The 16,259-nt window shown below is 42.9% G+C and overlaps 1 protein-coding gene across 1 annotated transcript in view; it reads left to right on the top strand.

Annotated features, from left to right (window-relative positions):
* Positions 1-16,259, top strand: part of BIRC6 (baculoviral IAP repeat containing 6) — a 322,923-nt gene that overhangs the window by 77,909 nt on the left and 228,755 nt on the right. Inside the window, 4 exon segments of the mRNA XM_019500584.2 lie at positions 704-864; positions 2,713-2,844; positions 13,223-13,354; positions 13,637-13,815. Coding sequence (XP_019356129.1) covers positions 704-864; positions 2,713-2,844; positions 13,223-13,354; positions 13,637-13,815 — 604 coding nt within the window.

Genomic DNA, 16,259 nt, shown 5'->3' on the forward strand with positions numbered 1-16,259 from the left:
GATACTTATTATCTCAAGTTTACACTTTCAGTATAAAACAAAGTTGGCTTCAAAAGGAAAATATGCCTCATTAAAAGAAAGCTGCACCCATTTTGCTCAGCGCAGGCTTCTGAGTGTGCACCTGGTAAGAAGCACTTCTCATCCTGTATAAATTGTCAAATGTATTTCAGAATTTTGAATTGAAATTTAGTATTTTGAGCCTTCTGGAGATGGCTACTGAAAAGTGACAGGGTTTTACATCATCAATATAAAAGGCCAACTTCACAGCCTGCAAAGCAGTTACTTCAGTAGTTTACGAGTTGGAAGACCATTCATGTTTAATAAGCATTTTCTACATTGAATATTTTTTCTGATGGTTAAACAGGTAATTACTAAAGTATTGCAGAGGCAGTACTGTCATGCAGGTGATAAGAAGTTTGGGGCTTTTTACCATTATTTATTTTCAAACATCTTGACTCAGTCTCTTGACATTTTTTTAATGTATTCTGCACATAGTGAACATGGTTAATTGTAGTTTTAAAAAACTTTGTTTTGCTTCAGAGATTCATGTGGCTATCAACTAATGCAAAATTACTTTTTCCTCGCAACGTTAAATTACAGTGCTCTGTACACAGAATGAACTGGGTAATGCTACTTATTTGATTGATCAGAACTTGTTCTATAACACTGTATCTACAATCCTATTTTTTTTCCTCCCTAACAGCAACAGCTGGGATGAACATGTCTTTGAATTGGTTTTGCCAAAAGCCTGTATGGTTGGACATGTGGACTTCAAATTTGTGTTGAATTCAAACATCACAAACATTCCACAAATTCAAGTGACTTTACTGAAAAATAAAGCTCCAGGCTTAGGGAAAGTCAATGGTAAGAAAAATGTAAAAAGTATCGTCTAATGAGATCTTCTATTCTCAAATTCCCTACTTACACAGTTCTGATATTTCAGATTTTACATAATCATAGTGAGCATTTTTAATTTGCAGTTAGCTCAGTTTTTCTCGTATTTCTAAGCAATGATCTATTTTAATTATTTCTACAATTTTATCTTTTTAATTTGGTAATACTGAAAACATAAAATAATTGAGAACTAGCCTAAGTTTTATGTAAGGTAGAAGAATTTTAGTTAAAGTAATAGGTAGAATTGAATTCTCTACTCATCTTCTGTAGATTCTGAGGATGCATTAAAAGAAGGTTGTAGTCAAACACAAATGTCACTAGGGATTCTGAGATGTGCAAAATCTTTATTCCATCTTTTCTTAATCAGAAGACCTTTTTAAATTTATCTCCCTGCTTTTTTTTTTTTTTAACTCTAGAGCATAATTGGAAATTCATTTTGTAAATGTCTGTGCTTATAAGGTTTTATGGGGTACCTTACTAAAAATAACTAATGCTTTAATGCATCAAAAAGTTGGGGAAGATAACCTGTCAAAGAGGTTGGGCATCTGAGATCACATCCATATTGTGATTGGAAATTGGTCTCTTCCTCCAGTTCTTCACCTTCCCTTTGGCTGGGGAAGAGGGACTATACTAGCCACTTGGCTCCCTGATGGCCATGTGGCCTGTCTCCTCTCCCTATCTCCTACCCATCTAAATGTTGCAGGCTTTCCAGAAGCTTTCCTCACAGCGGCTTAGCTTTCCTGACAGTGTTTTGCAGGCACAGTTGGAAAGAAATTGAAAGAACTAGAATGTTTGTAATATTGGGGAAGATTGTTTAGTTAATAGCAACTTGTGATTGGTCTCTACTGTTGAATAAGGGCTAAAAATGCTGGTTCTTAGAGCCAGGGGACATAGGATATTAAATCAGGAGTATCAAACTCAAGCCACATGGGCTGGATGAGTAGTATAGGAAGAGTCTCTGGGCCAGACAGGGCCCACAAACAATTCAGCGTACAGGATCTGATGAGCATGCAGCTCTAGCCACATGGGCAGTGCATGTGCCAGCCTAGATAAAGACCCATGGACAGCATGCATGCTGGACCAGACAAAAGGACTTCATGGGTCAAATCTTAAACACTATAGCATTAGACCTTGCACTTGTAGGAAAAGATGAGACCGCACAAATTTGCAGGCATAGATTATCTCTCTAACTACTACTTCTTGCCCTGTAAGGAGAGAGGAGCATAATTCAAGTGTGAAGTGAACCGCCAGGGTTATGGAGGTTCAGTTGTTTTATATGGAATGCTGTCTTGGAACCAGTTGAGAGCCAGAGGGAACTGCATGGTGCCCCTCTTCAGTTTTAATTTATTCTTTTTTTAAAATCATAGCCTGCCACTATAAATTCATCCTAGATGTGTGTCATTTATTTGGTTGCATGTCCTGGTCAACTGTAAATTGAGAAAGTTTTAGATGGAAATACAAACTCACACGTGCATGTTCAAGCAAACTAGCAAACAGTGCTAGCCTGTTTGATATAAAATACAATCTTAGGACAAAAAATTATTGGTAGAAATTGTTTGACCAGTTTAAAAAAATTCCCAGATAGTGGTCTGCTTGTAAATAATCTACAGACTAGGGCTTAATTTGCTTATTATTTTGTATGACTTTTCTACATCTAGTTTAAATACTAAAAACTGTCAGAACCTCTCCCTAGTTTTGTACTGGAGCAGATCGTTTTGTTGATCTTTGAGGGGAAAAAATGATAAATCTGCATTGTGAACACTTCTTAATGGAAAATAGAAGCCTTAAATTTCAGAGCTTTGCTTTTTTTTTCTGCAGAAGCAGCAGTAGACAGACAGATCACATTTCCTTTATCTCCAGCTCCTAATGTTGAAATGGAGAGAAATGGAAAGCCAACAGTGGTTGAATTCAGTGAAGAAATGCAGAACATGGATATAGAAGAACCACAGTGTGAGTTCACTTTATATTTATATTTTGGAAATTATTAAAATTTGAAGAAAATGCTTAATTCATATTGTAATACCTGTATAAACATTTAAAGGTAAGTAAAGACTGATGCAAATTGTCTTTAGATTTAAAGTCTGTTCAGTGCTACTTAATGTAATCTTGCATTGTTGCTTCTCTTTCTCAGTAAACGGTTGAAAGCAAAAAAGAAAAGTGGAGGCTTTGCTTTGTATTTAGAAGTAGATCAGTGTTTTTATTTGAATAGAGAAATATGATGCAGTAGATTTAGTATACCTTTCAAGTGCATCTGTTATGTCTTTTGCTTCAACAGTGGTTTTAATTGTTGCTTCTCTTAGATAGCTTTCATATAGAATTTTCTGGGCATGCCTATTTCTTGGTTTGTAGTTCAAAGTGTAACATTTCAAGCTATAAATTCCTAGCTTGTCAAATTACCTTCACAGCTTATTAAAATTGCTTAACCCCCCAGCCCCCTTCCCTATTTAGCTCATTATAGCAGGTCTCTCTTGAAAAGCCTCTGAGAAAGTAGGTTCTGCAATAGAACTTGGAGGGGTATCAAGTTAAATCTTTGTGGAGGTGCCTGGTACCTAAAAAGCGGTGGGGCTGAATAAGCACCACCAGTGTCCACTGTTTTCTCTGTTACTTCCTTCCAGCAGCATAATAGGGTGCAGACAGACGTAACATGTAAACCTTTTTTAAATGCTGTTTAAACCACTAGTATCTAGATGTACATGTCAATTTAGAATAGTTTAAACTTCCTAGAACTGTCCCAAAGCACACCTAGATAATTGCATATTATTTTCAATTGGTCCTCTTTGAACCTGTTTGTTACATGCAGACACCAGGCTTTTTGTAAGTAGTGCTTGCTCCATTCTTGTGCCCCTCTCCCTTTTTCCCAACCCCCACATGGCAAGTGGGTACTCTGTTATGCAATCAGAACTCTGGTGCCTCACCTATATTGCCTGCGCTTGACCCAGTCCATGCTGTCCCAGGATGATTTAGGTCGGAAGTATAGTTGGGTATTATATACATAAGGTACTCCTGCCTCTGAGAGGCTGGGGACTCTGTGGGTGCTTCCCAATGTTTCTGCAGCTTTTAAGCATTTCCCCTGAAGTTGCTTGTCAGTTCTATTCTATTGGTTGTAACTGACCAAGCTTTGAGACATCCAGGTTGATTTGGGTTGGGAGGGGAGGGGGTGGGTACCAATGCTTCTGTGTTCCTGGGGGGCTGTTTTAAGGCTCTTAAACTACACGCTCTATGCTCTTCTCTGCCCCCCCCCTCCCCCTGTTGGTCAGTTTAATTCCTTTCTTGGTAATTGATGTGGATGCCTTGGGCAGACCTGCTGAGCACCCATATTTTTCTTGGGAACCCAGAAACAAGGGTACCTTTCTACCCACCTGGCCACCCCAGATCAACCTGGGATGTACCATAGCCTGGACATTGACCCTAAATAGAATGAAATTTTGATAGAAGGATTGTGGGTTAGGCTACATGGGGGGCAAGGAGAAAGGGATTTGGTGGTAGGGGTCTGTTACAGACCCCCACACCAAGGGGAAGAAATAGATGCGGGGCTCCTGAGGCAACTCTCGGAGACTATAAAAGCTAAAGAGGCGGTAGTCATGGGGGACCTAAACTACCCGGACATCTGCTGGGAGACGCAGACAGCAAGGTCCCATCGCTCACGCAGGTTTCTAACTTGTGTACAGGACCTCCACCTGACACAGGAGGTGTATGGTCCCACTAGGGGGAATGCCATACTGGATCTGGTATTGGCAACGGGAGATGACATGATAGGGGACCTCCAAATCGGTAGCTATCTGGGAGACAGTGATCACCTTATGATAGAATTCAACATAAGACGGCGAGTGGGTAAGGTAACTAGTAGGGTGAAAGTGCTAGACTTTAGGAAAGCTGATCTCACTGCACTCAGGCGATTAGTCAAGGAAGCACTGCAGAGTAGGAGTTTTGATGGGATGGGTGCCCAAGAAGGGTGGCTGTGCCTAAAGGAAACGATCCTTTGGGCACAAAGCAAGACGATCCCCGAGCAAGGCAAAAGAGGGAAAGGGGCCAGGAGGCTTCCATGGCTGACCAGAGAAATCCAGGGCAGCCTAAGGGCCAAAAGGGGAGCACATAAAAAGTGGAAACAGGGTGAGATCACTAAAGATGAATATACCTCCTCTGCTCGTGCTTGTAGGGAGGCAGTTAGGCGGGCCAAAGCTACCATGGAGCTGAGGATGGCAACCCAAGTAAAGGACAACAAGAAATTGTTTTTTAGATACATAGGGAGTAAAAGGAAGGCCCAGGGAGGAATAGGACCCCTGCTAAATGGGCAGAAGCAATTGGTGACAGATAGAGGGGACAAGGCTGAACTCCTCAACGAGTTCTTTGCCTCAGTGTTCCTAAGTGAGGGGCACGACAAGTCTCTCACTGGGGTTGTAGAGAGGCAGCAGCAAGGCGCCAGACTTCCATGCGTAGATCCTGAGGTGGTGCAGAGTCACTTGGAAGAACTGGATGCCTTTAAGTCGGCAGGCCCGGATGGGCTCCATCCCAGGGTGCTGAAGGCACTGGCCGACGTCATTGCAGAGCCACTGGCGGGAATATTCGAATGCTCGTGGCGCACGGGCCAAGTCCCGGAGGACTGGAAAAGGGCTAACGTGGTCCCCATTTTCAAAAAGGGGAGGAAGGAGGACCCGGGCAACTATAGGCCGGTCAGTCTCACCTCCATCCTTGGTAAAGTATTTGAAAAAATTATCAAGGCTCACATTTGTGAGAGCCCGGCAGGACAAATTATGCTGAGGGGAAACCAGCATGGGTTGTGGCGGGCAGATCGTGCCTGACCAACCTAGTCTCTTTCTATGACCAGGTTACGAAACGCCTGGACACAGGAGGAGGGGTGGATGTCGTATACCTGGACTTCAGGAAGGCCTTCGATACGGTATCCCACCCCATACTGGTGAACAAATTAAGAGGCTGTGATGTGGATGACTGCACAGTCCGGTGGGTGGCGAATTGGCTAGAGGGTCGCACCCAAAGAGTCGTGGTAGATGGGTCGGTCTCGACCTGGAAGGGTGTGGGCAGTGGGGTCCCGCAGGGTTCGGTCCTTGGACCGATACTCTTTAATGTCTTCATCAGCGACTTGGACGTGGGAGTGAAATGTACTCTGTCCAAGTTTGCAGATGACACAAAGCTATGGGGAGAAGTGGACACGCCGGAGGGCAGGGAACAGCTGCAGGCAGACCTGGATAGGCTGGACAAGTGGGCAGAAAACAACAGGATGCAGTTCAACAAGGAGAAATGCAAAGTGCTGCACCTAGGGAGGAAAAATGTCCAGCACACCTACAGCCTGGGGAATGACCTGCTGGGTGGCACGGAGGTGGAAAGGGATCTTGGAGTCCTAGTGGACTCCAAGTTGAACATGAGCCGGCAGTGTGACGAAGCCATCAGAAAAGCCAATGGCACTTTATCATGCATCAGCAGATGCATGACAAATAGGTCCAGGGAGGTGATACTTCCCCTCTATAGGGCGTTGGTCAGACCGCAGTTGGAGTACTGCGTGCACTTCTGGGCGCCACACTTCAAGAAGGATGCGGATAACCTGGAGAGGGTCCAGAGAAGGGCAACTCGTATGGTCAAGGGCCTGCAGACCAAGCCCTACGAGGAGAGACTAGAGAAACTGGACCTTTTCAGCCTCCGCAAGAGAAGGTTGAGGGGCGACCTTGTGGCTGCCTATAAGTTCATCACGGGGGCACAGAAGGGAATTGGTGAGGATTTATTCACCAAGGCGCCCCCGGGGGTTACAAGAAACAATGGCCACAAGCTAGCAGAGAGCAGATTTAGACTGGACATTAGGAAGAACTTCTTCACAGTTCGAGTGGCCAAGGTCTGGAACGGGCTCCCAAGGGAGGTGGTGCTCTCCCCTACCCTGGGGGTCTTCAAGAGGAGGTTAGACGAGTATCTAGCTGGGGTCATTTAGACCCAGCACTCTTTCCTGCTTATGCAGGGGGTCGGACTTGATGATCTATTGAGGTCCCTTCCGACCCTAACATCTATGAATCTATAAAGCAGCTTGTGGGAAAGTGCTGTTTAAAAGCACTCTGTGAAGACTTTGGGCCCCTCCCAGAATACCCAGCTCCATGGGAACCCAGCAGAGGTCCAGTCATGCGCTTCATTTGGACACCTCTGAGGAGAGTAGTCAGCAGTAGCCTTAGCCAAAGATTAAGGGCAGTCCTGCACTGGAGCACTTAGCTTCTGGGAACTGAAAAGCAGGTGTCTAGGCAGTGGCATACATGTACACCTGGGAACCCCCGTTTTGGGATACCACCACACAGATTTTTGGTAAAGCGTAGGAATGGTTTTTATTGAACTCACTGAGAAGGAGGATCAGAAATTTTGCAGTAGCAGGGGATTAGTGTCGTCTTCCTTGGCATCCAGCCGATTGGGGTCTTCCTCCCCAGTTTATGGAATCCAGGGGAAACTGAGGCGCTTAACACTAGAAGGCACTGGGTAGTTGCAGCTACTATCTGGTGGCAGTTTGAAAGCCCTGCAATGCCAAAAAGGTGACTGTTCTACTTGGGACCCTTGACATTGTGTGCGCAGACACCTTTAAACTGGGGCAGTTGTGAGGCGGTTCCAAATCAGTGACACTTGCTGGCACTGTTCAAGTGTTAAGTCTGTCTGCACCCTTAATTTTGGTTTTTTCCTCCCTTTTTCTTTTCATGGTTTCAGATTTATGTAGAGTAAAACTAGGATCCTTATTGAAAGGGCTGTTGGTGGAGTGGGTATGAAAAAGAACCTTGGATGGACGGCTCTTGGTGACTAAGAGGATTCTAGTACATTGCCAGAGAGAGAGGAATGTTCAATTTCTTTCCTGTTCCTTATTCATCCAACCCATCCCCCCTCCTTGTTACTCCATTTTCAAAACTGAAAAATTGCAGATTGTTGATTGGACGTGTTAGACCGCGACTCCATGCAGCACCCAATGACTAGGGAGACGACGGTCCAATTGCCCACGGATCCTGGTACTCGTTAGCCAGAGCACAGCAGGGAGCAAACACCAGCGCACATTGCTCGCAACAGCTTTTATTCAGAATGGAGACGGCTTCGGGCGAGCTCCCTCACCAACAGAATATGGGGAACAGCATTGGACATTAGTTCTTTTTCACATTTTATACACCTTGGTTCATACATATTAACATTTACTCCGCCCTTGTTCCACCTCTGGTTCCACCCATTCCTCCTCCCATCTCAAGCTACATTTCTGTTTACTGTTTGCTTCCTTAGCATGGTATTGCCTATGCATTTCATTCATTTATATGCCTCTCTGCTAAGAGCGCATGCATGAGACTTTGACCTCTCTCTTCTCTTGGTCGCCTGTGGTTTCTCACTGGTTCCTGCTGGGTTTTTTTTGCTGACTTCAGCACCATCTCCAAGGCCATACTGCTTTTGTCTCCTGACAATAGATGGTGGGCTATTTTATTTTTAACACATCATGCACTTTGGATCCTACCTCCCCTGTTAAGATTCCGCTTACTTAAGCATTAGCTAAGTTAGTTGCTTTTAATATATCAGCTAGCTGTGTGACCACCAGCTTTTTGCTGACACACAGGAAAAAGCCTTCATTCAGCTGCACACTCAGCACCCCCAGATTCCATATTGTTACCCCCAACATCCAAAATCCATGTCATTATCCTAACAGGAAGGGAGAAATGTTTCTGTTTATACTGCTCGCTCGCTCGCTCGCTCTTGCTCTCTCAATTAGTTAATTCTGATGTCCTGTTTCCAAATTTTAGTTTTAATTGTACCTTTTAGTACCTTGTTTCTTGCTTTATTTCAATTATGTGGTCTTAATTTTGTTTTTCTTGACTACTTATTTTGTCAGTTCTCACTGTTAGTCACTTACCTTCCTTCAGCACTCAGCAACTTTGCTGTCATTTTCCACTACCTTATATCAGATGCATGCTTCTTCCTACCCAGTCTCATTTCATCACTTCGCTTGTGTAGATAAGGAAGAAAGAGAGTGGCAATGAAAGTACATCTGGCTGGAGAGGTATTTTGCAGCTTCAGATGTCAGTGGTCTTGGAGGGCTTCTGATCATCTGTGAATTCATCTGAGAAATTCCATGTTTGCTTGTCTGTAGGTTATCAGAAGCAGGGACTTGTTGGATTGGAACAGCACCTGTTTTTGGTCTGATTAAGATAGAATGGGTCAACTTAGATGGAAGGAGTGTTACTTGGAGGAAACAGTCTCTGTAGCATTAGCTCCTAGGCTAAGTGACAACACAAAACTTGATGGCATTTTAGTTATATGTTGGTCGGTTAAACTTACGCTTTTTTAATATTTCTGTAAAGAATACATTTAATATAACCATTAATTAGATGCAGTGTATGGATTCATGTCATCCATTACAATGGATTTACGGCCAGTCATTTGTTTACTAAGCATAATTTTTAATGATTTTTCTTGGCATTTTCAAGCCTTGCTGTTAAAAATAAATATTCTGTGCTTTAGAAAACAAACCAGCTGAACATATTTCATGGTTCTCTCTTCTTTTTTTTAAAAAAAAAGAAAATTACTCCGGTGCCTGTGAAAAGATTATAAACAGTCGCCAGAATTTATTTTGACAGTATCCCTTACAAAGATTAGCCTGGAGTTCAGAGTGGTAGGAACTATAGACGTGTGCAAGCATGTGCATTTGTTTTTTGCCTAGGGAGTCTTGGGCCAATCGTATGTTGACTCGCTGCTTACAAAAACTTGTATTGTTATTCTTTTTTCAAAAAGTTTAAATTGATTCTGTGATACAGTAGATGCTTGTCACTAGCAACATACGTGTGTCCTGGTATCCTGTTGACCCAAATTCTGCCGCCTTTGTTACCTTTCTTGACCCAAATTCTGCCTTTTGAAGCATGATTCACACTGGCAGTCTTCACTCTAATACATCTGTTTTAGTATTGCTGTTGACCTTTTTTGATAAACAGCTACAGCCCATGCTGTATTTTTTCAATAAGTTTATTTTATGTATTTTAATGACAGTTATGTGAGACAGTTCTGCAGCTGTAATAGTGTTTGTTTGTTATTTTTATTAAAGTATTCTACAACCATTCATTTATTATTACATTTTTAAATGTACAGTTTTTGGTGCATTTTTAAAAAGTTTTCCAAGTTGAAAAGCATTTTAGGAGTGTGTGTATGTATACTATAACAAAGGAGAGGTATTTATTAAATTTCTACTATGAAGTGTACTCTGCTGTGGGTATTAACTTGTGAATTAATTTGAAAAGGGTAAACTTGCTCATTACTGGTGAAAGCACTCAGTTAATATGCAATTCGGTTTTGTTTTTTGGAGGAGAGATTCAGTGTCCCAAAAGACCTTTAGGCCCTTTTACCAGGCCTTTTTTAGCTGTGAGAAGTATGAAAATATTTTCAAAGCTTTCAATGCCTCTTGCTTTGTCTGAAGTAGAACTTGATCAAAAGCATCCTCAATTTCATGATTTTCTGTCTTTCTCTCTGACTGAAGTTCTTTACACTGCCCTTGCAGCAACTGCAGCACTGATAATTCCTCATCAGTTGATTCCCTCATGAGCAATCTCTCATCCACAACCACAACAGCTACAGTGGTTGACTTTTACCATGTTGCCATGAAGTAAAATGTTGTTCAAGAGATCATTAAGCTCTTCCCTATCCTCCTTGCTCTCTTTCTTGCTGCATTCTCACCCCCCTCCCCCCCCAAGCACCATTGGAAGAGTACACTTCTTGAAACAGTTTGAACTTGCAAAAAACAATTACCATAAGTTGACTGCAGTATAGCAACTGTTTTGGAGCCACTTTAAACATCTGCATTAAGATTCATATGAGAGCATCAATAATTTAGTCTGTGATCTATGATTGGTCATATTTATCTTGATTCATTCCATCCAGGAAGAGCACACATCAACTGCTGAAGCTTCCTTAGCCTGACGAAGGGTTTTTTAACCCGAAAGCTTGCTTAATAACCATTCTCCAACCATTTGGGTTGGTCTAATAAAAGATATCAAATTCACCCAAGAAACCTTGTCAATCTAAGATAAAGGTACTTGAACTGGGTTTTAGTGAAAACCATCTCTTTCAGAGTGCAGAATAGCTAGCTAGTCTATAACAGGCATATCTTACAGCCCTAGATGACGATTTTAGTTTTTCAACTAGTCACCTGCCATCTCCTCATTTACCAAACTCTCATAATCAAGAGGAAACTTAATAATGTCCTCTACAAAGAGACTAGGACAACTTGACTTTGTGAAGAGTAGTAACTTATCATTCCCATCCATGTTAGCATAGATGAGCACAGGTTACCCTGTCTTCTGTAACTTTCCTGCCTTCTGACTTTCTCTTCCCCATCTACCTCCCCCATATCCTGTCATGGAGCAAAGTCCTGTTTGATCAGCATTGTAGATCTCAACCAGGAAGAACTTCAAGAATTCAAGGAAGTCTTTTGATCTGCCATTACTCAGCTGCTGCTTTAGATTGGTCCAAAATCTTAAGTACTTAAGTACTGCTTTAGCCTTTGACTGTTCCTCTCCATGTTCTTTTAAATAGCATTGAAGCAGTTCTTCCATCTTGAAAACGAACTATCACCTGTTTTATAATCATGCAGCCCAACTGAAGGGGGAAGCTGAGTAACCTTTTTCTGCTTTACACATCCAGAAATTACTGCTGCCTGTGTCTTCTCCTTGAACCCCATAAAGAAAGGCATGTTGACGTAAGGGGCTGCCCCTTCATGGCTATGTTTACATGGCCCTTCCTTACTCAGCTTTCATAGTCAGCCAAGTCTTTTTCCCATTTCACTTTAGAATTCTGCATACAACTGACCTGTTCCAGCTCCTTATCTAAAACTTGATTTTGATTTGACAGTCTCTGATAATCTCAATTTACCATATTTACTCCAATCTAAGATGATTCTGAATTTAACATGACCCCCTCCCTCACCTTCCTCCCAATAATTAGATTCTATTTATGGAAAATTTATAAATTTGTTTGTAATTTTCCAGGTATAGAATCTAAGTTGTGGAGGGTTGTCTTAAATTTGTACCCCCTACCACTACAGCAGGGAAAGGAATGACTTCAGTACCCTTGCCCTCCCAATTCTCACCCCTGCAGCCCTCCTGCCACCTGCACCCTCCCACACCCAGCTTCCACGGTCTCTGCCTCTTTCTTCTCTGCTCCTCAGTCTCCGCTGCTTCCTCCCCTTACTGTCTGCTGCTCTGACTCTGTTCTCTCCCAGGAGCACAGAACATGGAAGCATGGCCTCTGCCAGCCACACTGCAGCATCGGTGCTCTAGACTGGCTGGGCAGGAGACAAGAGCTTTTTGTGCTCTGTGCCTGGAAAGGAACACAGCCTGAGCTGGAGCCAGAGCTGAGCTTCGCCTGACAGTAAGGTTGGGGGGAAGAGGCCAGAGAGGGGTAGAAGCTGCAGTGGTAGGGATGGCAGACTGTTGCTGTGCGTCCGACTCTGGCCCTGATCCAGCCTCAGGGCCAGAGTCAGAGCTGCAACAGCCACCTGCTTCCTCCTGCCCCTGTGCGCAAATCTAAGACGGGGCTCTTTTCCTTATGCTGATGGGGAGGGGGGCAGACCTCATCTTATATTTGAATAAATATATATTTTTATTTATTTATTTATTTTTTTAAATGAGAGATTTCTTGGCATTTTGTCCATTTGGGCCAGCCCCCTGCTCTGTGGCCTGATGAAAGGAAGCAGATGAACACAATGTTTATGCGCCCTTCATCAATGTTTCTATAGAACGGCGGCTTAAGAGCAGAGGCTATGTTATTGTAAATGGGTGGATAATAATGATAGGAACATTGCTGGTAAGTGGTTGTTGCTGCAAATGTGTCTGCTGTATCATAATTATAAAAGGATGATTCACACTGGCAGTCTTCACTCTGATGCATCTGTTTTAGTATTGCTCTTGACATTTTCCAGCTCCTTCACTTTGGTTTATAGAACTTGACATTTCATCTGTTGCTATTGGAATCATAAGCTCATATTTTAAACTAGTAGCTTTGATATCCAGAAGAATTATTGAACTACTATTATTTTGTGCTAAATGTTTATATTTTTTCCAAGGGATTAACTATTATGTGTACAATGCAGCATCTAAAATCTACTCTGAAAATGTCTAGACTAAAAGAACATTGACTAAAAAAAGTCTTATCAAAGTCATGTCTTAAAAAGGTGTTTGGCCATTAAATCTGTCCCTTATATTTTAGGTTATGAAAGTTTTACATTTAACATTTAAAGTATATGTTTAATTTATGCAAATGAATGCTTACAGTTTTCCTTATTGTATCTCATTAATTCAGCACTGTACTACTAAAAATATTTTGTATTTTTAAGGTCTTAGGCTGTGTTCATTTTTAGAAGAACATAAAGAAGACATACTTTGTGGTCCAGTATGGCTGGCTAGTGGGCTTGATCTTTCAGGACATGCTGGCATGTTGACACTAACAAGTCCAAAGCTTGTTAAAGGTAAAATCGATTGCAATATTTGTAAAGCATATGTGACTAAACTATACCCAGTACTTCCATACGTAGCTCTCTTTGATTTGCTTTGGTTAGTTAATTTCCACCAAGGCCATTTTTACTGTAAGAAATTATATGTAAATAATTTCTAGAATTATGCTGAAACACTACAATTTTTCACTTAGTGTGGGTTTTGACTGTGAACTTGAACTATCAGTTAAAAATTTATTTCATCTTGATGTATATAACAGATGTAAAAGCTTCTTGCCCCATTTTGTTCTTTTCCAGGGATGGCTGGGGGCAAGTATCGTTCTTTCTTAATCCATGTTAAAGCTGTGAATGACAGAGGAACAGATGAAATCTGCCATGGTGGGATACGGCCAGTTGTGAGGATACCATCTCTAAAACCTCAGAGTAGCAAGGGTCATTCTCTTGCATCTCTGTTGGCAAAAGTTGCAGCAGGCAAGGTATTGAATAACTAGAACATGGCTACAATTATATTAATTCTTCAGAATCTGTTTTGGAAACTGAACACCTCCTTGTGAGCAGGTTGCCCAGCCTGCTGGCTTCTGTAGGTGTGTTTTGCTCCCTAGGCAGTCCTCCCAAATTAAATCCTGTCTTTAAGTACCAAAAAAAATAAACAAAATCAAGCCCTTCTGCTCTGTTGTGGGTGTTAGATAGGGAGCCCTTTGGCTCTGCCCCCAACCCAGCAACCTGCCCCCTCTACTCAGCAAATTGTTTAGGTCAAAGCCTGCTTCCTTTCTTCTTCCAAATGTTCCCTCAGTTTCCCTCCTCTCAGCTCTCTTCTTTTAGGGTTTTAAGCTAACAGTGTGGCACTCCCTTGTTAGCAGAAGGCCCCACAGACCTTAACAGGGCTAACTGCCCCTCCTTAAACAGAGCACCTGTTACATGCCTATATATACTATGACATTTTAAATAAGCACCAGTGAACTTCTGTAAGTTAATTGAGTTTTATACCTACTGGAACTAGAGTTTATGGGCACTTGTACATGGGAGAAAATTGCCCTTTTTAGTGGTTTAATTGTCACACTGTACACATGCAAAGGCATATTGTGATATTCATGACTATTTTACGTAGCAAACTAAAACACATCCTGATGACTTTCAGTTTGCTACATAAATTGCAGCGATACATCCATCCCTGAGTCTGCCTGGGCTTCCAGTGCCCTGTGTACCATCCCTGCTTCCTTCTTCAGCCGCCAGCACACCCGACTTGCCCCTAGGGCATCAGGGGGAGGCAGCAAGAGGGTAGCTGGGTGTGCTGGCAACTGGAGAAGGTGTCAAGGAGATGCACAGGGCACTGGAAACCTGGGCTCAGGCAAGATCGGGCTTAGTGGACTTCCAGCGCCCTGTGCACCGTCCCTGCACCTTCTCTGGCCACCAGCACACCCAGCTGCCCTCCTGCTGCCTTTCCATACTGCCTCAGAGGTAAGCCAAGCACATTCCCAGGTAGTCCTAGGCAGTGGGAAGTCAGGGACAGTGGACAGGGCACTGGAAGCCCTGGTGGGCTCAGGGAAGAGTTGGATTAGATTGGGTGCTGCCTCTGAGCTGGGGCAGCACCCAGCCCGCTAGCAGTCTTCCTGGGTGGCCCTGGGTGGGGTGCCACTGCTGCAGAGGGAAGCACCGGGGCCCCCTGCAGCTCAGGGGCTGCTCGGCCTGCTGGCAGTTTGCACCCAGCCACAGGCAGGCTCTGCCGGGGGGGGGGGGTTACTGAAAGGGGCCTGATTCTTTTTCCTTCTTTTTTCCAGTAGAGCCTGCCTGCAGCTGGGGGGCAAGCTGCTGGTGGTCTCTGATCTGTGAGGGTCCTGGTCCTTCCCTCGGCACTGGTGGCACCCCCGAGGGCCACCTGGGCGGGCTGCTTGGGCTGCACCTAGCTTGTTAGCAGCCTGCCCAAATGGCTCCAGGGGGTGCCACCACCATGGAGGGAAGGGCCAGGACCCTCTGCACCTCAGGGCCTGCTGGCATCTTGCCCTCTGGCTGTAGAGAGGCTCGGCGGGGGGGTGGGCGGCGAGGGATTGGGCCCCCTCGCTGTAACATTGATGGGAGCCTCTAAATTGAAATGGTGGGTTTTTAATAGTCACAATTAAAAACCCACCATTTCAGTTTAGGGGACCTAAACCTCTGTCATGTGTACAAGCGGCCTAAGGTCTTGTTTTTCCTGCAAGAAGTTAGAATGTTGATGTATCCTGAAGAACCCCATTCTCTCATCCAATTCTTCTGGGCCTCCCATTGTTTCTGGAATTCTCTGTATCCATATGTACCAACAGTTATCTAATTTTTTTCCTTGTATAATAGGGAAGAATGAAGTTAAAGGAGTTAAAGCTCATCAGTAATTCACTGTAATTAAAAACTTCATAGCCAGACACTTCAGGTGCATTTAATATGCATTGAAACGTGATTAAGGCTGCAAAGTCAAGCACTCACAAGTTATGAAGTGCCAAAACAAGTTTTTATCCCAATTTTTATCCCAACACAGCAGTTAAAATAAATAAACCATAAATATTCTCTTGTTGGTTTCTAAGCTTTAAACACATACTAACAGTTAGCAGGCCTATTTTGGCTGAGGACTTATCGTTTTTGCTTCTGTTTTGGGGGGCTTATAACTCTTGAGAGTCTATCAGATTTTCGGTCTAAGCGTTTTTAGAGCATAGATTAAACTTAGTTTATTTAGCAGTTCATACTCTTGATTTCTTCCTTCTTTTGTAAATTGCATGTATTATATAATTATTATTTTATCTTTTGGAATTCATTGACTAGCTAACAAATTGGAAATTCTTGGCACTCTAGGAATTACAGAACAGTTTTAAATGTACATTGCTCCAAAATAAATTTATAGCCTTTTAGTAATGCAGTAAGCAAATGTTTTAGCTTAAAATAAAGCTGGAGTGCA

Source organism: Alligator mississippiensis, chromosome 1 (genome assembly GCF_030867095.1).
Source record: "Alligator mississippiensis isolate rAllMis1 chromosome 1, rAllMis1, whole genome shotgun sequence".
Classification (NCBI taxonomy): domain Eukaryota; kingdom Metazoa; phylum Chordata; order Crocodylia; family Alligatoridae; genus Alligator; species Alligator mississippiensis.